Source organism: Lonchura striata, chromosome 2 (genome assembly GCF_050655825.1).
Source record: "Lonchura striata isolate lonStrDom1 chromosome 2, ASM5065582v1, whole genome shotgun sequence".
NCBI lineage: Eukaryota > Metazoa > Chordata > Aves > Passeriformes > Estrildidae > Lonchura > Lonchura striata.
In genome coordinates, this window is record NC_140704.1 from 85,034,600 (window position 1) to 85,059,978 (window position 25,379).

Genomic DNA, 25,379 nt, shown 5'->3' on the forward strand with positions numbered 1-25,379 from the left:
ACAAAATGTGTGGATGTGAAGGGCCTCTCTTAGGATGTTAACAATTCTCCCATAGCTGATGTGTCACCATTTACAATTCTGTCCCATTGGTGTCCTTTCAAGCCCCCCTGCCCCCATAGCCCAGAATGGGGAGGAGAGGGTAGAAAAGGCAGCTTTCCGAGAAAGAGAAGGAGCTTTCCAGTATGAGTTACCCCAAAAAAGACTGAGCGAGGCTGCGTCCTTATCGGAAAAGAAAAAGCCTCCTGGCCACCAGGGACATGCAAGCCTACAGCCCCCATCTGGATACGGACAGTGGTTAAAACTCAGAAAAGAAAAAAGGTAGCTCAGCCACCTGCCAGGGTCCCACCCTGCTCTGACCCAACTTACCCTCCGGGCTCGGGCAGTGAAATCTCTATCTCTCCCCTCGGTGGTGGAAAATCACGCTGAACTGAGGACGTATTCTTTCGTAGTTTGGCTCTCCCAGAGACCTGGGTGTTCCCATTAACCAGAGCTTGTCCCTGTAACTTTGGGTTTGGCCACTGTCAGTCTCTGGTCTCCATTCAAATGCCGTCCTCTGACAGGCCACTCTTCGAGCTCAGTCCATTGAGCCACTGCCAAACTCTCCTCTTTTTCCTTGGGTAAGTCTACCCGGCTCCCGGCCCCTGCAGTCCAGCTGCGCCCACAGTGCAGCTGCTCCCGGGCAGGATAGACAGCACTCTGGCAAGGATGGAAGAGGGTCCCCAGAGCTTCAGGTTTGTTTTCCACCCGGTACATCAACTCCTCTTAGCGTCTGCAGAGTTCTTATGGTGGCAGAATGCCTTTCTCTCTCCCCCCTTTCACAAATTGATGGAAATAACCATCTTCTGCTACCATTTGTTGCTGTGTGAGACCGGCTCCGGGCGGGCACCTGTGGAGCACGGCAGGAGGAGGGGAGAGGTGGCGGCCGCTTTTCCCCTTCGGCTCTGCGAGGCTCAGTTCTAGCGCGGGAACAGACAAAATGGCGACACGGGGCTCGGGTGCAGACACGTGTTTATTGTGGGAGCGTGTCCCCGAGACACCGGGACACCGACCGGGGGCTGGTTATATCCCGTACCAGGGGCGGGGGGAACCTGAGCAGCGGCCAATGGGACGGGAGGCAGGGGAGAGGGGCAGGGAAACCCCAGAGGCCCTGGGGAGGCAGGAACGGCGATGGGAAAGGCGGGGGGGGGGGGGGGGGGGGAGGAACAGACTGCGTGGTGAGGAGGAGTGATAAGGGAACATAGATCAGGACAAGGGACCATGGAGGAGGGGGAGTGATAAGGGAACGAGGGGTCAGGACAAGGGACTGCGGGTGGAGGGTGAGGGATGGGCTGGGTCACAGGACACAGGGGGAACATGCAGGAAGGGGGGAGGGGGAATGGGGAGGGAAGAAGAGAAAATTACAAATCCCACAGATAATAATGATACCTATCTCACCAAAATACGTAGTTTCCTTGGAAGAAATGGGATATTTTGTGTAGATGCAGGCAGCTGAATGATGCAGCTAAAAGAGATTAAGTGAGGCTGTAGCTGCCCTTGTTTGCTACTTCTATTTGTATGTTGAAAACACTTACTACTAAGCTTTGAGGATTTTTTTTTTTGTTTAAATGCTACTTTCAAGTAAAATTTTAATAGTCAGATCCTGTATTTGTCTCTTGTTTTCTCCCTCTTAAACGTCTCTTGTAAATCTGTTTGCAGCTGGGTCTCGGGCATCTTACAGCAGCCAGCACAGCCACCTGGGTTCCGAATTAAGGACACTGCAGTCTCCAGAACACCATATAGATCCTATTTACGAAGACAGAGTTTATCAGAAACCCCCTATGAGGAGTCTCAGCCAGAGTCAGGGGGACCCTCTGCAACCAGCACACACAGGCACATATCGCACTAGTACAGGTAGGTGGATGTAACCTGCATTATTGTCTTTCTATGAGATATGTAACTTACTCTCTGCTACTAACTCTTCTTATCTTCCTTATGTGCTTAACCAAATGTATTCTGTGCATGCCAGTCAAATAAAATACCTTTTGCAGATGGCAGCTATCAATAGAATCCCAGATACATGCATACAAGAGAAATACTTAATGTTGTGCTACATGTACAGTAGATTAAGCTAATTTGGGGAGGGAGCTTACTGATAAAGAGAGAGAAAATACTACTTTAATCAAGTGTATTGTCTTGGAGAAAGATCTGTTGTCTTTGAAGAAATTGCTAGGATTTCTTTTGCTTAGAAAGGTACTTTTTGTGTTGCAAATGGACTGCAAAGTTCCTGCTACATAAAGCTAAGTGATTGTTCACTTGCTTTCAGAGTAAATTATAAGTAAATTTTCTTCCTCTGTTCCACAGAGGTATGCTTTGGTGTAGGTACACAGACATAAAACTGAATGATAACATAGAGAAAAGCTGGTAGCATAATAATGATTGTCCCTTGTACGCAAATGCATTGGTGTACAAGTTCTACTTGAAGAAATGAAATACAGCTGTATGTTGGAACCCACAAATAGATCAAAAATCAACAGGGGTATTTATAGTATTTAATGCACAAAATAATTAGAGTATATAAATGCTAGAGCCAAAATAGCCTAAAGCAGATGTAGATGTACTTGGCTTAGGAATTATAAGTATTTCTGGTGCTTCATCTTTGCTGCGTTGATCAAAGAGGGAAGATTATGTCCATTTTCAGATCATGCCTGTTTTCATTAAGAAAAAGTTAAGTGCACTTTTCAGAGCAAAATACTTCGCTTTCTTTTAAAACTATATTTTTTTAAACTTCTTTAAAAAATCTATTTCCCCAAGGGAAAATCTGGCAGTTTTTGCATGTCCTACCACATTACGCAAGTTTGGGAGTTCAGAGTACAAGAGGAGGTCTTAAAAAGGAAATTTAGCCAGAGAATTATCTCGCAAAATGCCTGTAACAGCTTTATGCTTTTTTGAAGAGCACCATTGCACCATTGCCCTTCTGTTAAAGAAACTATCACAGTCTCATGTTTTGTATAGAGTCGCACATGGATATGAGGAAAAATTACTATTCTTTTTATGAAAGGGAGAAAAACCTCTGCTTAATCAGTGAGTGAAATTACTGTTTCTATTGAACTTTAAGCCTTCTGTTCCACCTGTAGCTGCATCATATTGACTATATGATGCTCTCTTTCCCAGACATGCCCTGAATAGGGTTTCTTGTTTTGCTTGCAAAATATCCCTTTGGTTCTCTGTGCTGAAGTAGCAGGCTATCTTATGACTGTACTGTTCAAAGCACCTCAGTAAGGAAGGAAACCTAATCAACACAGATAACAATTAGGGTGAATTAAACTGGGACACGGGATGTTAGTTGGTTACACATGGAGATGGGTTTTCAAAAGGAAAGAGGAAAAAAAAGAAAAAACAAACCCACAGTCATATGGGTAGTAGAAACATGCCCTGTGAAGGTGAGTTTTATTTTCCCACTTGGGATGTGAATTTGAATGTTGGTGCAGGCTCACTCTGAAGAAAGACCCTGTCAGTCCAGCTTTGTGTTGGGTTGATCCTGCCATGCCTTCCACTCTGCATCCCTATCATCACGGTCAGGGGAAATGAAAGTAGATGGATGTGTGCCAGTCCAATCACTCTGTTGCTCTCTTGGTAGCTATCAGCCACAGATGCTGTCAGCCTTTCACACAGCCAGGCTGAAGAGCTGTCAGTGCTCAGAGGGAATTTTGAGCTGGATTGGATCAGCTCTCAGACTCTTGCCTCTAGCACAGATACCAATAGGAACATATCCATACAATTTTTTTTCAAATTAACAGAAAGGAGGGAAAGGAGTTCAACTTTGTACATAAATCTTCTTTTTCTTTATTGGGCTTTCTTAAGCATTTATTGGTTGTGGTTTTTTTTATTTTAGGATTAGATTTCTATTTAGTGTAAGATAGGACGGATGTAGATTACTGTGTAGTCCATGAAGATACGTGCCTAGGATTCATGGCCTGTATATTCTATGTGCATGAGTCATGGCAGAGTGAGGAGCTTTAAGACTTGAGTACACTCCTTTGTACACCATAGTTCATACCCTTTATGTACGACAAAAATAGCTTTAATCATGAAGATGATGCATGCATTTCAACATGTGACAAAAAGAAAAAGGAATGCAAACTTAAAGATGTTGTCCAACACCTGAATTTTTTTGTCTGCAGTTAACACTGCCCATTGGAAATAAAATTTAAGTTAGTTCTACTTGAAAACCATTTAAAAAATTTTAGTGGGTTGTTTGTTTTTGGTTTTGTTTGGGTTTTTTGGTTTTTTGGGGTTTTTTTGTTGGGTTTTTTTGTTTTTGTTTTTTTTTTTTTTAGTTTTGTTGTACTTTGTGGGGTTTGAGGGGATTTTTATGGGGTTTTTGTTTGGTTTTAAAGAACATTATTCCCAAATTTGAAAATTTCACCTTCTTTGGAAAAGTAACCAAGAATGGTTACTTACTATAGGCATCACCTCTTTCTCTTTTATGAGCCCTTGAATACATATTACATTCAAGTATGTTTACACAACTGAGGATAAAGCCCTCGCAAGAGTTTTTTATCTGCTAGGTAAATTAATCTTCCCTAAGCAAAATTCAATAACTTCAAATTTCTCAATGGGGTGAACTAAATTAAGTTTGCTCTACTCACTGGTTTTTGGGTGATGTTTTTGTTCTTAACTTTAGTATTTTCTTTGTATTTCACTTGAGAATGAAATGCATGGTGATAGTTCTGCACTACATACTGCTGAAGGTACAAAACATGTCTGAACATTTCCCCTTATAGCTTTAGATAGGATGAATTCTTCATAGAATGACAGAATGGTTTGTGTAGGAAGGGACCTTAAAGATCATCACATTCCTTCTTCTCTGTCACTGCCAGCAAACCTTTCACTAGACCAGGTTGCTCACAGCCCCATCCAACCTGGTCTTGAGCATTTCCATGGATGGGGAGCGCACAGCTTCTCTAGATAACCTGTTCTGCTGCTTCACCACCTTCACAGTAAAGATTTTCTTTCTGATGCTTTTCTAAACCTGTCCTTCTTTAGTTTAAGTCTATTCCCTATCACTTAGTGCTCTTGTGAAAAGTCATTCTCCAGCTCTTGTAGGTCCTCTTCAGGTACTGTAAGGCTGCTCTAAGGTCTCCCTGGAGCCTTCTCCAGGCTGAACAGCTGCAACTCTCAGCCTGGCCTCGCAGGAGAGGTGTTCCAGCCCTCTGGTCATCTTGGTAGCCTCCTCTGGACTTGCTCCCTGTCCTTCCTGTGCAGAGGACACCAAAGCTGGATGCAGCACTGCAAGTGGGGTCTCACCAGAGCAGAGGGACAGAATCCTCTCCCTGGCCTTCCTGGACAAGCTGCTTTGGATGCAGCCCAGGATGTGGTTGTATTTCTGGACTGCACAAATTGCCAGGTCATGCTGAGCTTTTCAACCACAAACACTCCCAAGTTTGTCTCCCCACATCTAGTCTTGTTCCTTTCTCCAGCCAACCTGTACCTGTGATGTAATTATAACTGGGTGTGTTACCGTCATGCGATCTAAGCTGAAAATATTGTGTCAAATTTGATAGCAGTAGCTGTAAAAGTTATTTTGGTTGTTACGCTTTTACTTAACAATCCCTTTTGCTCTTCAAAGGGTAATGCTTTCTCTCATATAAAAAGTACCAGCCCAAACTTTTGCACTAAAAGCACTAAGTGTGAAATTTTCCTTTTGAAATGGGAACCCTCAAAGGATGTGCTTGGAGGGAGTACTCAGACACAATACAAAAAGCAGATTAATTTATTTACTGACTAGAAACTTATAGCTTGTATTTGTAACCCAACTAAATAACACTAATAATTTTTGTTCAGGCAGGTTTGTTACTGATTTTTCTCATAAACCTAAAGGTTTTGAATTATTCATATAGTAAAGATAAGCTTATTTGATGGGATGTTTACATGAACACTGATGGAATTTGAAGAGGGCTGTTAATTAAGAGGGAGGAAGGGTTGCCTTTCAGCCAGAGTGGCACATGGAATCAATGATTGTTTGCTTATTTGCAGAATTAGAATTTTGAACTAGAGGTTTAGTCTATAGTTATTGACATTTAATCCACATCAAACATGAAACCAGGCAAAACAGGCAAACTCACACTATTTTTCAAGCCTGGATTTCTGTAGCTGCCTTGAGGACAAAGCATCCTCACTGTTCTAGTTGTGGGCTGTCAGTGCTGAGCTGCAGCTCAGGAGCACAGTTTTGGCAGCTCTGGGGTCTGTATGAACAGTTGTCCATCACCCTCCAGAGGCTGGCATCACTGTCTGGAAGCTCATGCTTCTTTTGTGATCCCTCAGAGAAAAAGATGAGCCCTCTTCTGTAAAAAGTATGTAATTTCCAGATAAAGTTTGTAAAAGTCTTGAAAGAGTACTGTCCACAGTGGTCTGGGCAGGAGGGATGAGAAATGGGAGAGCTGTGCAAAGAGTAATCAGATGAAGTAAGTGTTGCTGTGTAAGAGCTGCTGGTGAACTGTGAGAATTTAGATTCTAAAACCTGCAGAGTACTCGTGCTTTAAGAGCACTCACTGGTTTCAGGGGCTGCGGGCAAATACTTTTGACTCCAACCTTAAAAAAGTGAGAAGGATGCACTAGAGGAGTGAACCTGTCCTCCTCAGCTCTGTGAAGGGTACATGCATCTTGCTGGTGTCAGGGGAACCTTGGCAGCCTGGATAAAAGCTTAGGAATGGTCCTAGAACGCACAGCCCGAGAATCATCTCTGTCTCAGTCTCCAGAAAGTCACCATGGGGAAGGTGTTGTGATGCATTTCAGTCGTAGTTGAATGGACTTCAAAGTCCATCAGCTTTGTGTCGTTGCACAACCACTTGGTGCTCGTTGGAGTGCTGGGTGCATGGAGCTGAGCTGCCTCCTTGATGAAGACTGGGCATGAAAGGTACTGCAAAGACCATTCTGAGAGCATTAGGAGAATGGGGAGTCTGTGATTGATCTGCTGAAGTTTAAAGAGAACCCTGAAAGGAAGGATTTATTGAGAGGAGGTTGGATAGTAGAAGGCTAAGCAGTAAAAGTTTGTATTGTCTCCAAAGAGTTGCTTGGGGGGGGATATGCAGGGCTTATCCGGCATGCTCTTGCAATGGGTTACCTATCAGGAAATGTATTTGTGGCAGGTGCACACCTGCAGCACTTCCTTTGCTACCCTCAGAGCTGTCCTATGCCTCTGTGTGTGCAGGCAGTTGCCAGGCTGCCCTCAGGCTTCTCTGATGGCCTCCATTCCTTCAGGCCAGGTCCATCTCCCTGAGATTCCTCCCACTGATGCTTGAGTGCTTCCACCAGTACACCAGCACCTCTGAAGATATCTCTTCCCAAAAGCTGTGCTGCCATAGGCTGCACCACATCCTGGGCACCATGGCACTGAGTACAATCCAAGAGAAGAGGCCTGTGGAATTTGTGATGGCAGATGCAAAGCAGAAATGTGTCTATTTGCAAGCTGGGTTTCTGTGTGGAGGAAGAATGCTGACTGGAGAGCAGTTAACAGCCAAGGCAGCTGCTTTTCAAAGGAAAGAGTTATCTGTTGCTCCTGGCCATTTGCCAGTGGCAGGGAAAAGCACAATATTTCATTGTCCTGTGACGTAGCTCAGGAAAAACTGCCGAAGGTGAGAATTGTCATTGTGTATCTGGACAGATGGTCTTGTCCTCTTCGCCACCTTCCGTCCCACTCCTGCCTCGTATTCAGTTGCATTTCTCCTGTGACGTGTGGTTTGCTTTAGTAGGGTAGAAGCAGTGTTTGTTTCTGGAGTGCAGTCTTTGTTCATGGACTAGACACTGCTGGAGGGATGGGAAGAGGAGCCAGGTGGTAGTGGCAGCATTTGCTGCTTCATGCCTGCTGCACTTGGCCTGGGCTTTTGCTGGCCTGGAGTTTGAGCAGTGTTCAAGGAGAAAGGTGTACAAGAAAACCTAGTCCTTCTTTTGTCCTGGGCTGATGGCTTTCTCACAGTGTGACTGAGCTGTCTTTTTGCTCTGTCTGATGAGGTGTCCGTGGTGAGGATCATATCTTTACCCATGACCTAAAGGAGAAGTAGGAGGGAGAAGCCAAATGCCCATTTTTCTTCCACCCCAGGCAGGAACAGCCCATACAAAATGAATTGTACTCTTCCTTTGGGTTTGGCTTTTTTTTTGTGGAGAAGGGACATTGCTACTTTTGGTTCTTGGGGGTGGGGTGTTCAAATGGTTCCTCCTCTTCTCATTTGCTTTGCACAAGTGAAACGGGGCAGTCCAGGCTCTCAGAGCCAGGCTCATACGTCATTTGCCCCTGCTCTCTGGGGGCTCCCTCCCTGTATGAAAGGCCTGACCTCTTCAAACTTCCATCTCACTGACCTGATAGACAGAAGTCTGGCATTGTGGAATGGCTTCTGGAAAGCTGCACGGGCCACCATCTATCTCCTTGCCTCTGTCCTGCCCTCCCTTTGCAGCTGGCATGGTGGAGCAGAGACCTTGCCTTGTCCTGGGAGGGAGTGCTGCTCTGCTGCCTGATGGCCCTGCCTTGCCAGCAAGGGAGCCAGAGGTCTGTGGGAACAGTAATTTCTGAGTAGGTCCAAGGAATTTTTTAAACAGATTTTTACAGCAAGGATAGAGGAGGGTGTTGCCTGGGCTTTTAATGCTGCTTTAAAATACCAAAGGGCTTGATTTGCTGCATGTTTTTTATGCTGGTCCAGCTTAACCTTTCTTTGGTTCTCAACATTTTGTCATATCTTTTATCTCCTTTGTTGTCCCATGCAAAAGGAGAATGAGGATACAAAGGATGCATGAAATGAGCCAAAGCACATAATCTTCACAAGACTGTAAATATTTGTCTTGGTATGTAATAAAGTAGTGAATATCTTTGAAATTTTTAGAAGTCATTATTTCAATGTGCATTTTTTACTTATTGTGAAGCAATTCTCCAATACTCAAAAATTTGACATACGAAAAATTTAGATGTCCGAATCATTTAAAGTGATTTACTCTTCTTTCAAGAACAATTAAGCTACTTTATTGTAGTTGTGTTTTATCACAAACAGATTGTGTTTTTCTGTCTGCTTTTACAGATAAACTGTTTTTGAATAAAGTTTAAGGTTTTAAACCTTAATCTTTTGACCTTTGAAATTTGTTTGGATTTTTTAATGGTTATGAAATAGTTTAAAACAGAATGATAGTCATAGAATAGATTGAGTTGCAAGGGGCCTACAAAGATTCTGTAGTCCAAACCTTCTGCAGTAGACAGGGACATCTTCAACCAGACCAGATTTCTCAGAGTCCTGTCCAACCTGATCTTGAATGCCTCCAGGGATGGGGCATCTACCACCTCTCTGGGCAGCCTGTTCCAGTTGCTCCTTACCACCTTCATTGTAAAAATAAAACTTCCTTCTTTCTAACCTCTCTGTTTAACACCATTGCCTCTTGTTCTGTTGCAACAATCCTGCTAAAAGGTTCCTCTCCAGCTTCATTTCAGTCCCCCTTCAGGTACCCTTTCAAGTCTCCTTGAAGCTTTCTCTTTTCCAGGCTAAACAACCCCAACTCTCTCAGCCTTCCATCATAGGGAGCTGCTCCAGCCCTCTTACCATTGCTATGGACCAGCTCTAACATGTCTATGTCTTTCTTGTGCTGAGCTGGCTGCAGCACTCTAGGTCGGGGTCTCACCAGAGCAGTGTAGATGGGCAGAATCCCCTCCCTCACCCTGATGCCCACACTGCCTTGGATGCAGCCCAGGATACGTTTGGTTTCTGGGCTGTGAGTGCCCATGGCTGGGTCATGTCCAGCCTCTTACCCATCCCCAAGTCCTTCTTGTCAAGGCTGCTCTTAACTCCTTCATCTCCCAACCTGTATTGGTACCACAGGTTTTCTGCACCTTGCATTTGACACTCAACATTCAGATGATATCTGAAACAATTACAAGTGAGATTTTTTGAACTTTATTTGGAAATACATCTTTTTGATGGTCCCTTAGTAACTTGTTTGTTATTAGCTCTTTCAAATCACTGAAGCCATCTTATAATTTAAACATGCTGAAAAAAATTAACACAGCATGAAATAAAATGAGACTATGTAAAATTACATTGAGGGACTGCAATTTTAATGTCATGATGAATCACATACAGAGAGCTTAGTTCATAGTTTTGTGCACCTGTAAGGTGTGCAAACATAACTTCAGCTTTGGGAATCAGAGGTCTGATCCATGCATATCACCAGTGGCAGTTCCCAAAGAGCACTTTATATCCCACTTAATGGACAGTTACCCTTTCTCAGGTTAAGTATAGCTTTTCAGCAGGGAACTGGAATTTAGTTAACCAGATGTATCACTTCTAATTCCATAGACCTCAGATTAATGAGTAAAAGGAATCTAAAGGGGCTTAGAGGAGAAAAAAAGTCAGTTATACATGGAGTTAGATATTGTCAGGCTCTTACAGGGAGCACCAATGAGTACATTGATATAGTAATTAATTTCAGAATGTCATCTAGCTGTTAATGAAAAGTTATCTGTTACATGCTCTTTCCTGTATTACAAATATTTGATTTAAAATAAAAAGGGAACTTTGTTTTCAAATATATTTTTTTTCTTTATTTGTCTCTAAAATTATCAATTCGGGGGAAAAGGAGGCGCAACAGAAATATCAACTTTCACTTGCCCCATTTAGTAAACACTTCATCCTTTATGCTGCATCTCAAATCTCTATTTATTTTTTCATTCTTTCTGATCTACAAGAGTTAGATTATAAATACCAAATGTTGCTTCTTTCTGCTTTTTTTCTGGCTGGGGGACAGGTTGTTTTGTTGTGTTACAAGCTGCTGTACATGGATCTGCTGTGATGGCACAGCTGCAGATTAATTGAGGATCATGCTGATAAATCACACAGCATGGAGTTCTGGCTATAGGACATAATGTTTTCAGAGAAATTAAAAAGAAAAATTATTCCTACAACTGCATCTCTTTCAGTTTGGTAATGTTGAATAGACCTGTACTTCTAACTGACATCCACTTGATAACATTGTTTTGGGAGAGAGAATTATAGGAAGCAAGCAGGGAACAAATCTTCAGTACAAAGCAAATTGAGCAGAAAATACCTTAGTAATCTGCATAAAGAATAACAAATCACTTCAAAGCAATACAAAGTCATAATCCCATTTAATTTGTCAGATTCAAGTTCACTCATATAGTCTTATTTGTGTTATAGTCTTGTATATATGCTTTTAGGTGAATTTTTTTTTTTCTTCTGTGAGAAAGAATTTTCTGTTTTATTTCCTTTCTATTAAAAAATTGTCAGGGGAATAACAAAATACATTGTTTTCAACTTCAGCAGTATCCTGTGGACAGGAATGGAGAGGGAGGTGGCTGGAGGCTAAAACCCTTCAGAATTCACTTTGTAATCTGAAAGCAATATCCTCCCTTATAGTGCAGAAGCATTTCTCAAAGTAAAATAGTTGTACTTTCAAAATACTGAGCCCATGATTGGGTTCCATTGAGGAATTGCACGCATATGAATACAGTCAAGATTTTACCACTCAGAATAGAAACCTTTTAGAATGGTTAGTGTCCGTGACCTCTTTCCTGTGTCCTATGAGCAGGATACCTCCAGAGGGTTGTGTTTTGTTCTATATATTTTCTAATTCTTCTGTCCTCTTTTTTTAATAGAAAAATGACTTGTAACATGTCTTAGCATTTCTCAGATGCACCTTGACTTTTGCCATCTATTGAGGGAGATCTGTGATTATAAAATCTTGCTCAGGGCAGTACATAACTCTGTAAATCTCACCCACTCTGCCACTTCTGAGGCAATACAGTGTGCCAGAAACTGTAGGTGTATTTATCACTTATTTACTGTACAGGTGTATTTTCTGTTTAAAGATTCATCACATTAGATTTTAGTGATGCAGGACATCCATTTTAATTTATATGCTTCAGTGTTGCAAAGAAATGCAAGGTTGTCATTCACAAAATAAAAATTCAATTCAAACACCTTTCATAAATCTCGTTCTTGTAAATCTTTGCTGAACAAAAACACTGCTGTGCCTCAAGTAACTACCCAGTTCATGTCTTTAAGATGACTAAATCTTTTGTTAGAGGATCATTCCTTCTGTAGTATTGCATTTAAAGGCGCTCTTAAAAATCACTGGCCCATTATTTTTTTTTCTCAAGCTGTACTCTTCCTTTTTTCTTAATAGAAGACTGACTACTTTTAGAACCATCCCTTTGTTGTAATTTCAGCAGTTCACATGTGAATTTTATGAGTATACAAAATAGAGTAGTATACAAGTATACAAATAGAGTAGTTTTTACTTAAATGTGTTCAACAACTTTTAAACTATCATTTGCAGAGGTTAGGTTAATGTTTAAGGTTACTACCCTATCATGTGGTCTGGCACTGGAGCACCAGTGCCGGATGAGGTGATTACCTTAATAACAAAACAACTGTCTATTCAGAGTGGAAACTACTAATTAAAATAGCTGAAGTTTATTAGGGTGTTCTAAGAAATACCATTTAGTAGCCACTTTGCTACTTATGATTATAGTGCCCTAAATAAGGAAAAGTCAAAATCTGAAGGAGAAGAAGTCTCTGTGCTTGATGGCTGTAGCATGATGCAGAACAGTCTGTTAATCTGTTATTGTCTCATACTATTTATATATAATTTTATATATTAACTGTGACTTTTGTCCATGTGTTCAGCTTTATGCTGCCAGATGGACAGGAAACTTCAGAAATTTCAAGAGAAGGTTGTTTTAGGAGCAAAAGCAGAGATTTAGCAGTGTGGTCTGTGTGGATTTGCTGTGATTGGGTCATTTTGTTCCACACACAGAATGTGAAATCATGTATTACTGCAAAGAGGAGCAAAGTGATAAATATATCTCCTATATTGTGCCATTGATCAGGGTTTAATTTTATCTCTAGTGAGGAAATTCCCATGATGAATTTTAGTATGTCAAATTCTGGAAGGGCAGTTGTTGATTTCACTGTTTAAATGCTCATGTAACAAATGAATTAAACTGCATTTTCTTCCTAAACTGAGGGATGCAGCTCAGAGAGAGAAGACACAATCTGAGAAAAGATTTTTGCAATAACATCTTCAGCAGCCAAAGTTGGCATCTGATTATCACATTGTGTGTACACACCATTTTTTACTTGCAGAGCAGCATCACTAAAACATGGTAGAAGCCGAACCTGAGAATGAAAGTTGCATATATTAGTGAGATTAAAATCTGGCAGATTTAAAATGCAGTCAGTTCCTGGACGTAGAAAGGAGTGTTGTATTTCTTAATATTGACAGCTTGAAAAATGAGGCTTCTCCTCTATTTGGTTGTAAACAAGGAAGAATGTCATTCCAGTCTTGAGTTGGAAATCTGCAATCAAGGAAACTATATAGTTGAAATTCTAGTATCTGCATAAAACCGTGGTGTCCACTTGGACTAGGTGGATTTTAAAATTATTCTTTAACTGTATGTGCTTTTGAGATACAGCCTTTGAGATGCAGGCTGTGTTGGACACTAACTCTGGAACCTCATGGTGGTAAATGAGTGGAGGGAAGGATGTAGAATTGGAGAAGGTTATAGGTGTGGTGGGGAGGTGAGATGGGGCACAGCAGTGATGTCTGTGACAAACCTGGTTGTGGAAGAGCCTGCATTCAGGTTTGGACTTTAGGCTTCCCTGAAGACTGATTTAAGCACTGTTAAAAAATTAGCTTGGGCAAGAACTCACTCATCTCAGCCACTATATCTGTTGAACTGAAATACAGTTTTCTAAAATACAAATTCTATCACCATTGGTGCTCACTGAATTACTTCATCTACCTGTTTCTGCATTAACATTTGCTTTGAAGTACAAAAATCTTTATAGATTACTTCATTCATAAAGTCATTTGCTACCATTGCCAACCCTGATGGCGCCAGGTGATTTCAAATTGACACAAGCTAATCACCTAATGAACCCATAAGTAAAATAATTAGTAGTAAAGAAATGTGAAGTATAAATCGGTGATGAAGAAAACCATTCCATGATTTTCCATGCTGAGGGTTAGGCAGTGGCAGTTATACAACTTTCCCTGATAGGAAAAAAAAAGGAACTAAGACACAATGTCAGAGTGGGCAAACTGAAGTGGAACAAGACAGACAAAAGCCTTCAAAGTGACCAGGTAATAGCTGTAATGTAAATAGAGGAATAGCTCAGAAACCAAGGAAGCAGTATTTTTTTTTACTGACTCTGCATTATAGAAAAAGCATCAGTTTTGAAACAAAGGAATGTTCAGCCTTAGTGTTACAATTAGTGTTAGATCTAAAGAGCACTCTTAGAAAATGGAACTGAAAGGACATCTCAGTGCAGTAACAAGTTCAGTTCTTCGGCCTTCAAAGATTGTCAGTTTTTGTATTGAAAGACTCATTGAACACAATATACAGAGCACAAGTGATGTTTTCTTGGTTTCTCTGAAACAAGGAATTCTTCTGCAAAAGAATGGCATGTAGATATTGCAGTGGTAAGGAGATGATTGGTTGGAGTGTACATGCACGTTAAATATGTTTGTGACCTTCATTAGGAGTAGTACTTTACAGCTACCAGCAATGGCAATGAGCCTATTAAATAATTCTGAGAGGCCCTGAGTATTTCCCATAGCCATAGGAGCATAGCAGCTAAACAGCCAGCTGTGGTTTTGAAGACGGGATGGAAAAGTGAGAAAAAGATAAATCTCCTGTGATGGTGTCTGGTAGACAGCGATGTTGCCTTGATAAAAAGGCTTTCTGCTCACCATGTCATGAAAACATCTGATGATTAAAATATTACTGAATACCTACTTGCACCATCTTGTAGACATAGTAATTATAAGTAGGTGTGACAGCTAGGTATAACCAGTACTTGAGGAAATTGTGACTAAGATGTTTGTGGGTGGAAAAGAGGCTTTTTTTGTGATGCACCATCCTGTTCTGTATCAGTTTCTTTAGTTTGCTTGCATTTCCCCTTACATTGTGCTGTGTTCCCTTAAAAGATATGCCTTGTACAGCAGGGAGACCTTTTGCCTTGACCAGCTGCTTAAAGAACAGAGCTGAGCATGGGGAAGCTGACTGGAGGGAAGGAGGTTGTATTTCCCCCGATTTACACAGAATAGGAGCATCTGGAGAAAACTGGAGCCCACAGAATGAATTAGGCAGAACAATCCTGGAAACCCTGAAGGGTTGATGTGTTCGAAATCAAAGGCTAGCTGGCTGGCTGGCTGGTGAAGAGCCTATCTTATGAGGATGCAAAGGAAGATTTGCTGAAAAGTCCTTTTCATTTGTTTCTGGCTAAGAATCGGGAGACTGGATTGCAAGAAAAACTAGATAGAACAAAATAAAGAATGCAGAAAAGTGTGGGAGAGCAAATGGAAAACGAGAGAAACAGAAAGTTGTAGTAGTTTTCATGGTGTTTTTTCTGGTTTGAGTATGAGAAGTCACATAGCAAAGATGTCAATCTCCACAGAATTCTTGTGGTATTGGTATTTGCAGAAGGTCCTAAATATTTTAAATCTAAACTGAAGCTTTGAACCTTGAAATCCTGTAGTGTTTGCTTTTTTTTTTTGTTTTGTTCAATTATCACTTTGCATGTCTGAAGTACAAAATTCCTTGTGAATGTGTATTTTGAGCAGAAGATATGATAGTGCCTTTATCAGATCTTGACAGCATTAGAAGTAGTTGCTAATACAAATTACGGGGAGAGATTTTTCTCCTCTTTCAGGAAATATTTTCAGTTTTCCTCAACCATGTATTTCTTTAAAATTTTATACTTCCCATGTGGAAAAATGCTTCTAATAGTAATATCAAAGCAAATTATTATTAGTAATATTTATTATTTTCATATGTAATACTATGCATATTGAACAGTATCAAAATTGACTGTTTATGCTTGTTCCTTTGGATTGCCAGTTCGCTACTAGCTTGATTGACACCTATTTTCTTAAATTTCTATGGCAAAAAGGCTGGTACATGCCTTAAAACACTCATTTCAGCATTTTGAGTTAAAGTCTTTGTATGTCCCAAGCTTGATGAATTTTTTTTTCATAATTGACAGAGAATGCATTGTTTTATTTTTATAGTATATTAGATTGGAAAAGGATCTTCTTTATAAATCCTCCTATAAATTTGTTGCCAACAGAACGAACTATATTTATATAGTTCATGAACTCATGAAAGGATGGTGGACATACTTTGCACTGAAAAGATATCTCACTGGGATCCAATTTTCAACTTTCATGACAGTATGTAAATCAACTGCAAGTGTAAATTTGTGAAGAAAACAAAGAGAGAAAACAAAGAAATAATTTTGAAACTAGGAGAAGGTTAGTACAGGAATTGAATGTCTAATATCAAATAATAAGAGGAAGATTTTACAAGGTAATACCTGCAAATCAAACAGCAGCATCAGTGAGGTAATTTTCAGCAAGAGGTTATAGCAAGATAGTTCTCACTAATGAGTTTATAATTTCTGAAGGTCTGATCTTTCTTATGTTAACTTGGCAAAATGTCCTCTGGCTTATAGAAAGTCTGACATTTTTGGCAGTTCATATACAAACTTGATCTCCCTAAGATCCTTGGGTATAGTGCAATAGTATCCCTGCCTAGATCAAGGCATTCTTGTTTTTTACATTAGTGATTTCTAACATCTGCCCTAGATAAGAGAAGAACATGCAAAAGCTACTCAGCTTCTGAGTATCACATTATGAGCATATTTAGGGATACACCTAAATTATCAACATTAATAGAAAAGTTGTGATATCTTTGTTAATAATATGTAAAAGCCAAAGAAAATTATAAAGACTAGCTTTTCTACATGCTACTTTTGCAATCAAGAGGCATATATCAGGTTTTCAGAGAGTTTTCATTATATTTAACAGGGGCCTTTCTTTCTCTTAGACAAACATTTCTGAGAACATACTAAATGTCTTTGTGGTACCCCATAAACTCTATTTGCTGGGTATGTGATTTTGGTTGGAGTAGTGAGGGGCTGAGATGATACAGTATCTTTTAGGTATTAATGGCATGACAAATTCAAGCAAGATCTTAAATGTTTAGGGGACAGACTGAGATCCCTGAGACAGTAGTGCTTGATTTGCACAGTGTGAAATGCTCACTTGGAAAATTCTAATTACAGAAATTCTCAGTGAAACCCTTCTCTCAACCCAAAATTAAAATTCTCCTTTTCAAGGACAGTTATTACATTGAAGTTTAAAATATTGATAATATATAGAGATTTACTGGCCTACAACTGAGTGTGTAATTTTTTATACTGGGTCTTTGCTATCTGCAGCACAGAGTGTGTGCTATGGCTCTCGCTCCAGCATGAACCAGCTTCAGCTGCAGGTCATGGACTGTGCAAGCCCCTCCTACGTGTCTGGAGTGGACACTTTGGAGGGGAGATTGGGTGCCAGTCACCCTCTCCTTTTGTCTCTGCAAAGCCACTGTGCTGAGCAGGAACCGTGGGGAGGCCAACCAATATAGAAGAAGCAAGCAGAGCTTCAGAAATTTACGTGGCATTCAGAATCCACTGAATATCCAGGTAAATTCCTAAAAAGTGAGGGGAGCAGTCACTATTGAAAGCAGTGTTGTCATGGGTGGTCACTTATGTAAGACACAATACAGGATAAATGAGGTTTTGAGTCCTTCTGCTTATTTGATTTTAATCTTGACCTCCTTGTGAGTTTTGGGACTTTGAAGACCAGAGGAAGGTCTGGTTTTGTGGACAACTTTACCTTCAAGCTTCACAAAACTAAATAGTGCGGTTATGAGTTTTTCACAGTGTAGTTATGAGTTTTGGTTTTGGTTTTACCTCTATGTAGAGGTAGAATAGGGTCAGCAGTAGACCCAGGGAAACAACGTCACTTGATTATGATTCTGCTTCAACCAGGACAGATCTCAGGCTGGTGGGAGAGGGAAAAGCAGCCCATTTCTCCAGAAACAGCTCTGTTGCAATTACTTTTTGTTCCTCTCTTCCCTTGCTGGGGCAAACACCCTATCCTTGTAATCTTGCCTAAATTGATTTGGTTCTGGTCAAAGTGTAGCTGGCTTGGATTTAACAGGACAGTCAAATGCAAAAGTTAGAGAAAGGGCTAAGTGTCTTCAATTGAAAAACAGGTTAAAAGGTTACATGATCATATGCAAATGTACTTTGTACATGAATGCTTTCTGGCTCAGTCCAGGTATGTGTCTGCTGGATGCCCTGTGCTCAGAGAAGATTTATTATGCTGGATGAGGAATTGACTTTTAAATCTATTTCATTAGACATAATCACTCTGTCTTTGCTGTTTGAATAGCTAAATAGAGGGGAGATCTCAATAGTTTGCCATAGCCTAAAAGAGCCATAGTTCACTCAGTAGGTTTGGCTGCCAGAGGGATTGTTTAAGCAAGGGAAGTGTGTTGGTAGAAGATGACTTTGCTTCAGTTTTACATATACTTGTTTTTGTAAAAATGTCTGCTAAAGTATAACCCTTTCACAGCCAATGACAGTGGATGTAGTCAAGTTAGATGTAGAAGTTTTTCTAACGTGTAGTTGTTTGGGTTTTTGTTTCTCTTTTAATTTATCTGGCTAACACTGTCCAAATAAACACAATGGTGAATGCTTAAGTGATAGATTTGTCTCATTCTCATATTCTGAATATGACATTTCTGTGTTCATTGTGATAAAATTCAAAAGGAAGTGACAGTCTGCTAGGAAGGTAATTTGAGAAATGAATCAGAATGACTTGATAAGCTTGTAGGTGTTAGGATGACAGCCAGTTTCAGTTTATATAAATACCTATTTTGATAATGAGACAAAGGAGAAAATACAAATAAAACTTTCCAAATAATTTATAAAACAAAAACAATTTTCATTGAACTGTTTTGCAAAGAAGATGAAGGAAATACAGTGGAATATTTTGCAAAGCAATAAACATTACAATGAAGTTCTTGTTTTCAGCAGTATTGGTGTTGTAGAGTTTATTGCAATTCCCCATACAAATTGTTAAAAGGTAGTAGCATATTCTAGGGAATGACAGTGCTTAATAGTATGCTATGTCAGTATACATTTTCTCTTTTTCATTTGAAAATATTTCTAGTATTTTCTCTAACTTGTTTTGTTACTCTTTTTCTCACAAGGTACCTGATTTGGTTTTGAACTCTGTATTTTCTATTAAAACGTGATGTTTGTCTTTCTTTCTAACACTGAAATTAGCATGATTTGTGCATGGGATATATAAATATTCTGATACTGTTAATGTATTTGAACTGATGCAGTTTTATGAAAAGGTTTGTGTGTCTTAATTATTTCTTAAAAGCTGTATGTGTATATATATATATATATATATATATATATACAGTAGTAATTAAACTAAAACAATACATGTAAAATGTTGCTATATATGTGAGTAAATGTGATTGCAAAATCATAGAGTGGTTTGGGTTGGAAGGGACCTTTAGGGTCATCCAGTTTCATCCTCCTGCAGTGAGCAGGGACCCTTTCAACAATATCAGGTTGCTCAAGTTCCATTCAACCTGACATTGAGCACTTCCAGCAATGGCATAATACATAAGTGGGTGATCCCACTTTCTTATGTTTGGAATGAAGTAGATATTTGCTATTGTAAAATTAAATACTTTAGAACCATAAGAAAAAAAAATAAAATAAGTAAAAAAATTCAATATAAATTAAAAATTTTCAGGTGTTGTAATTTTGACAAGTACAAGGTCATACAAAGCCATGGTAATTGTATTTAAAGCTTATTGTATTTCATTTGCTGACACTTTGAGATAAAATGCTTAAAATCCCTTTCATGGACGTATAATGCATTAAATGTTTATTTTAAATGTGCATGCCAATGAAAAATGATTGAGAAAACTGTTATAAAAACCTGTCTCTTCAGTTTGTGGTTTTGTCTGCAGTTTAGCATATGAATTTCACCCAGCTAAAAATAGCTCTGGATTTGGGCCACTCCTTTTGGCAAATGCATTCTTGTTGTCTTGGGACAGGAGGAAATGACAACCACCATGAGTTCATGTGCCACTTCAAACAGTCCAAATTTTCTTCTGAGTAGAGCCAGCATTTAATTTGTATCTGTCTCCAGGCCAAAGATCATGTGGGTATTGGTCCTCTTGCCCTTACAGTGATAATCCATTTTCCATTAACTGGACTTTGGTTCAAAAATACTGCATGTTTAATCCAGTGGACTGGATCTCCACTACCCAGTGCTATAACAGAAAGATAATGGGCTACAAGAGAGATTAATAAGATTTTTGAGTCGCAAAAGCATTAAGCCAGTTTAAAGCTATTGGTTAAGCTGCTCAGAACTGGTAATGTATTAATCTTGAGCTGTGGTTTATGAGCACAGCCACTGCTGGCATGCATTAAGACATCTACACAGCCACCTTGTGCTTAGCTCTTTTTCAGACTGAGTTAGCAATAACACTCTCCTAAGTCATAAGGTGAATTTCCAGGAGATGGGTTAACAAAGCATATGCAGTGATTCTCAGTAGCAGGTGTCTGGTTTTACCTGCTTAATGGATACCAGGGCTACAAATCTGGGATGGCTGGGTATTTCTTCTGCTGGAGACCCACCTGTCTCAGTCTGGACTCTTGAGCCTGCTTTGATCCTCCTTCTGTTGGTGGATCTGACTGACTTCCAGCGCTGTAAGAACTGCAAAAGCCTAACTTAGTGGTGGCTGTGAACCTTAGCTTGAATATTCCCATGATGCTTCTGCACTTCATTTCGTGTGTTAGTGCAGTTAGAACCCCAGGTGAAAATATTTCTCCGGTCTGTTTAATTGGAATTAAGATCTTCTAGTCCGGAACTGGCATGTCATTTAGAAATTTGTTTGATGGTTATTTCCTTCTAAGGTTTGGAAAATTACAATATTGCTTGTTTCTTTTTGTTTGGTTTTTTTTTGTCTCATTCTTTTTGAACCCTCGTTTTATATGTGTGTGTTTTATTTTTTCCTCTGCCTAGACCTGGTTAACCATTTCTGTGAACAGGTCCTCAATTTTTTACTTTGTCCCTACTTTCCTGTCGTAGCCCCATCTTCCCCTGGTGTCGACTCCGTACCCTTACAGCGCACAGGCAGTCAACACGGCACACAGAACGCAACCGCGACCTTCCAGAGGGCCAGCTATGCGGCCGGCCCTGCCTCCAATTACGCAGACCCCTACCGACAGCTGCAGTATTGTCCTTCTGTTGAATCACCATACAGCAAATCTGGGCCAGCCATCCCACCCGAAGGGACCTTGGCTAGGTCACCTTCCATTGATAGCATTCAGAAAGACCCCAGGTGGGTGAAACCTTCTTCATTGTCTTTTATTTCCTGCTTGCACTGAGGTTTGTAATTGAGGTTTGCTTTGCATGTTTCTGCTGTTGGATATAAAAAAAAAACACCTGTGGTGGTACATGGAAGACTTTATTTGCATGACAGCATTGTCCTAATACTTCACCCTGGAAAGCTCTCATGAGTTGTTATGTGCAATGAAATCATAGGTGTGGCCTTGATTGTGTGTATGTTTAGCCTGCTTTCGGTAGTGCCACCTCTCAAAAGCTTAAGAATGGTAATTTTCTCTGGAAATGGGAGGAGCGGAGTGTCTGTTGACTCTCTAGCCATTGTGCATTGAATTTTCAAGTTGCTTTTTGGACAGAAGTTGTTGCAGTTCTTGGCTTGTCTATATGCAATGTTTATAAATGCTGCAGAAAAGGTTATTTCGGTGTTGTGCAGTGAGACTGAGCAATGTGAAAGCAACATGTAACCAGGGTTGTGTTTCATCCCATGTGTTGTATAGGCTTGCAGTGCCCGTATGTGGTAACAGAATGTGTGATTACAGCTTTGCAGAAATGGTTATTTCTGTGTATGCTTTTCATATATTTAGCACAATTTTTAAGATTGCTAGTGACCATCCTAATCTACTTAGGGAAGGTGCAAGGCGGAAACTTTACAGACCAAGCAGGCACATTGATTAGAGAGAGAATTTTCTGGGAAATTATTTGACTTCCATGATAACAGCAACAGAAATGCTACCTGGAATCCTCAACGCGCTTTGTGATTCTGTTCAGTTTTCTGAGGGAAAAGGAATCAATTCTCTTGGGTAACTTGAGTTTAAAGTTGTTGAAAGTGTTAGTTGATACCAATGTTTTTCTTTTGCAGATGGTGTGATTTATTTGTTTGTTGGTTGTAATGTGTAATTTCATGATAGGAGAGTCAAAAACTTTTCCTGCAACAAAAATGCTGGAGGTCTTTAAGTAACACTTTGAAGAAACTTCATTCCTAAAGTTAACAAAAAAATTTAATTCATAAACTGATTCTTGACTTGTTTAGCATTATAGCAGTTCTTTCTCTCTCTCCACCCAGGAATAGAACAGCAGATAATATTTAAACAGCACATCAGAAACATCACTGCTTTCAGGGTTTCACTTGTTGAGAACACTTTGGTCTTCAAGCTTTTTTTTTGTTCCTGTTAGCATTAACTGCAGAAATTTGAAAAAAAATTCTATTTCATTGGTCCCCTTCTTCCCCGTGTGCCAAAGCAACTATTAGTAACGAGAGGGGAAAAGTATTTTTCTGAAACGGTGGTATTACATTTCTATTCCAGAATATATGAGCCCATGTAGAAAAAAGTGCTTTGCTCTGTAATTGTGTTACATTGAAAGTTACAGAAAGTTACATTAGGAGTGCACTAGATCAGCTGAGAAATGACTAATCTATATGAAATGTTTGTAGAAGAAGCATGATGGTTTTGAAAATGCTATTCCCTATAAACAGGAAAGACATATTTACAGTATCTCTACAGGTCTTAGACATAATATCTTTTTAAGAAAATGTTATTCCTGTTCAATTCCTTTGCTATCACTTTGCTACTGTTAATGTATAGGATATATGTTAGTATTTTGCATTTGCATTTGCTTCTTTTTTGTTCTTTCTTTGTAGTGCCATTTGTACATTCATGAGTGTTGATTTCTGTAGGTAAAATAGGATCAAGGAGACATCTAAGTATAAAATGAACTTTGTAAACTCTTTAGAGAGGTTCATTAAATATTACTACTGATTACTGTCCGAAGGATTGGAAATTTGTGCAAAACTTTTGTAAATAGATTTGCATTACTCTTGATTTTATTTATTTGATCCATAGGTTGTGTGTGGTATATATTAGTATTTCCACCCTTGCATTTTGGTTTGAATATTTCTGATAAAGAAATATCAGAAACACACTTGATTATGTTATGCCTTAATTCCCAGAAACCATACTCCACTGAGGCAGACTGACTTGTAAAACCATCTGTGGCCTACAGCAGTTACTGATCATTCAGCTATTGGAAAGACATTGAACATTTGAAAAGAGTTTGGAGAAAAGTAACAAAAGCAATCAGAATGCTTTTAACATGTTGATTTATTTGAATAGATTACAAAAATGCCAATATATTACAAGTGTGCAAGTGATAAAATGAACGACTTTCCAGATACTTAAAAAAATAATATTGAAGGATAGAAATTACTTTGGGTAGAATGTGGGAGATACAACGAGGAAAAGGAAAACTAGCCAAATGCAATGTAGACTTTCAGTGGCTGTATTGAGTTGTGCTGTATGCCTCAGAGGCTTACCAGTTATATGTTAGACAGCAAGAAAAAAGTACGCAAGTTCGACAGCAGCTGCATTTTGTCAACTGAGATGTCACAAGTGTCCTTACAGACATATTGCTGCTTTTGTTGGCCGATTGGTTGTTTTATGACTGTCACAAATTGTAGGGGGCAATAGTAGGCATCATTTTCAGACACCAAACCTACCTGCCTAACCGGAGGTCCAAAAAAATACTCAGTGGCAGAGGAAAATCCGCAAGACAACAGCACACTATTTGCAGGCTTTTGATTAGTACTTCCTATATACGTCATTCAGCTCAAGATGAAAAAGTAGCTATCTAGAAGAGATTTTACTCACCCTAATAAGCAATTGCCATTCCTAAAATTGAACATAATATTCTGGAATCTTCAATTCAGACAATTTCTGTCTGGAGGCCCAGAAAAATGGTTGGCAGGCACTGATGTAATTGACTTGTTTTTCCATTGTTTTCATTGTGTAGTTTGTCTTACTGATACTCAACTTTAAATACGTGTTCTGAGCTGACATTTGGCGAATGAAATTTTAGCTCAACATCTGCTCTGCATCATCCAGCTGTCATAAAATGCAGTTCAATGTTCATTAACTTAAATTTTAGGACAAAAACTTTTTAAAAAATGGGATTAAGATGTTTACAATCAAGTTTGTGGCAGGGGATAATTTTTAATTTATGCAGGTAGACTGTTAGTTCATAGGAGCTTATATACAGGTAGTAAAAACTTTACATATCTATACTGTTGGAGAGTGAGACTTCGTTGTTTAAAAAGGAAATAAGTCCCACATTACTGTCAGAAATAATACTGAAGTTCTGCATATGGGAAATGGAAAAGTTCATATCGTTACAGACCAATTTTTTAGAACATTCTTTTATGTTTACTCCATTAAAAAAAAAAGGAAAATAAATATGCACTAGGGCTGTGATATCAACTGTTTCATGCCATAATCTCATATATGAAGGTGTGGTATAAGGAGGGAAAGAGCATAATATTTATTTTAAAATTATTTGGTTTCTTCTGAACTGTGAATGGGAGAAGTCTTGAGTATTTTAAAGTATCAGAAATACATGTTAATGTGATATTTTCCAGCCTATTTTCATGAAGGAAGATTAATGTGTCTGTTGGCACCAGCAAATTATCTGTGGCTTGTGTATATTTATTATTATTGTTATTATTTTGGGGTTTTTTCTTCAGTTTTGTTTTGTCTGTTTCTAAATTTTAGGAGAACTGGGGAATCCTAGAAATAGAAATGTTGGGCTCCAGTTGTCAGTATGTGTGTCTTCCAGATTTTATTCCAAATTCTGAACTTGCCAAATGTGTACAAATTACTTAATTTTTGAAGTTTTAACCTAGTAAGAAACCCTGTACATGTACTGCTGCAGCTAAGTTACTTTTGTTACACAACAGATGCAAAATAGAACATTTTCATATCCTCCATTTAAATACATACCAATGAGGTTTTGTGGTTGCAGTGTTTTTGCTGGTTTATGAACTCAAACTGTGTGGTTTGATTTGTCCAGTCACCAGTTGTTCTTCATTGTTGTGTGACTTCCCACCTGTTTTTATTTACACACATATAAACAGGTCATCTCCTGCAAAGAAGCTGGCAAAAAGATGAAGTAACAATAAGAATTATGTGGAATACACACCACCATGAGTACCAAAGTGATGTTCAGAGCTCACTGTCCATTTTCATATTGCCTTCAATTATATTGATCTGCGCTTAAAACTTTCCATTATGGCTTTACTTTCCATGTGTTTCAGAACCTTTAGAACTATTTATTCAGAAAAAATGGGATAATTTGGTGAA

At 39.3% G+C, this 25,379-nt stretch overlaps 1 protein-coding gene across 8 annotated transcripts in view; it reads left to right on the top strand.

Annotated features, from left to right (window-relative positions):
* The window catches only part of CTNND2 (catenin delta 2), a 644,065-nt gene that overhangs the window by 387,585 nt on the left and 231,101 nt on the right, over positions 1 to 25,379 (top strand). For all 8 annotated transcript variants that reach the window (XM_085573606.1, XM_031503967.3, XM_031503965.3 and 5 more), the window contains 2 exons: positions 1,696 to 1,890; positions 20,995 to 21,247. In XM_085573606.1, the coding sequence (XP_085429732.1) occupies positions 1,696 to 1,890; positions 20,995 to 21,247 (448 nt within the window). The remainder of the gene's footprint in view (positions 1 to 1,695; positions 1,891 to 20,994; positions 21,248 to 25,379) is intronic.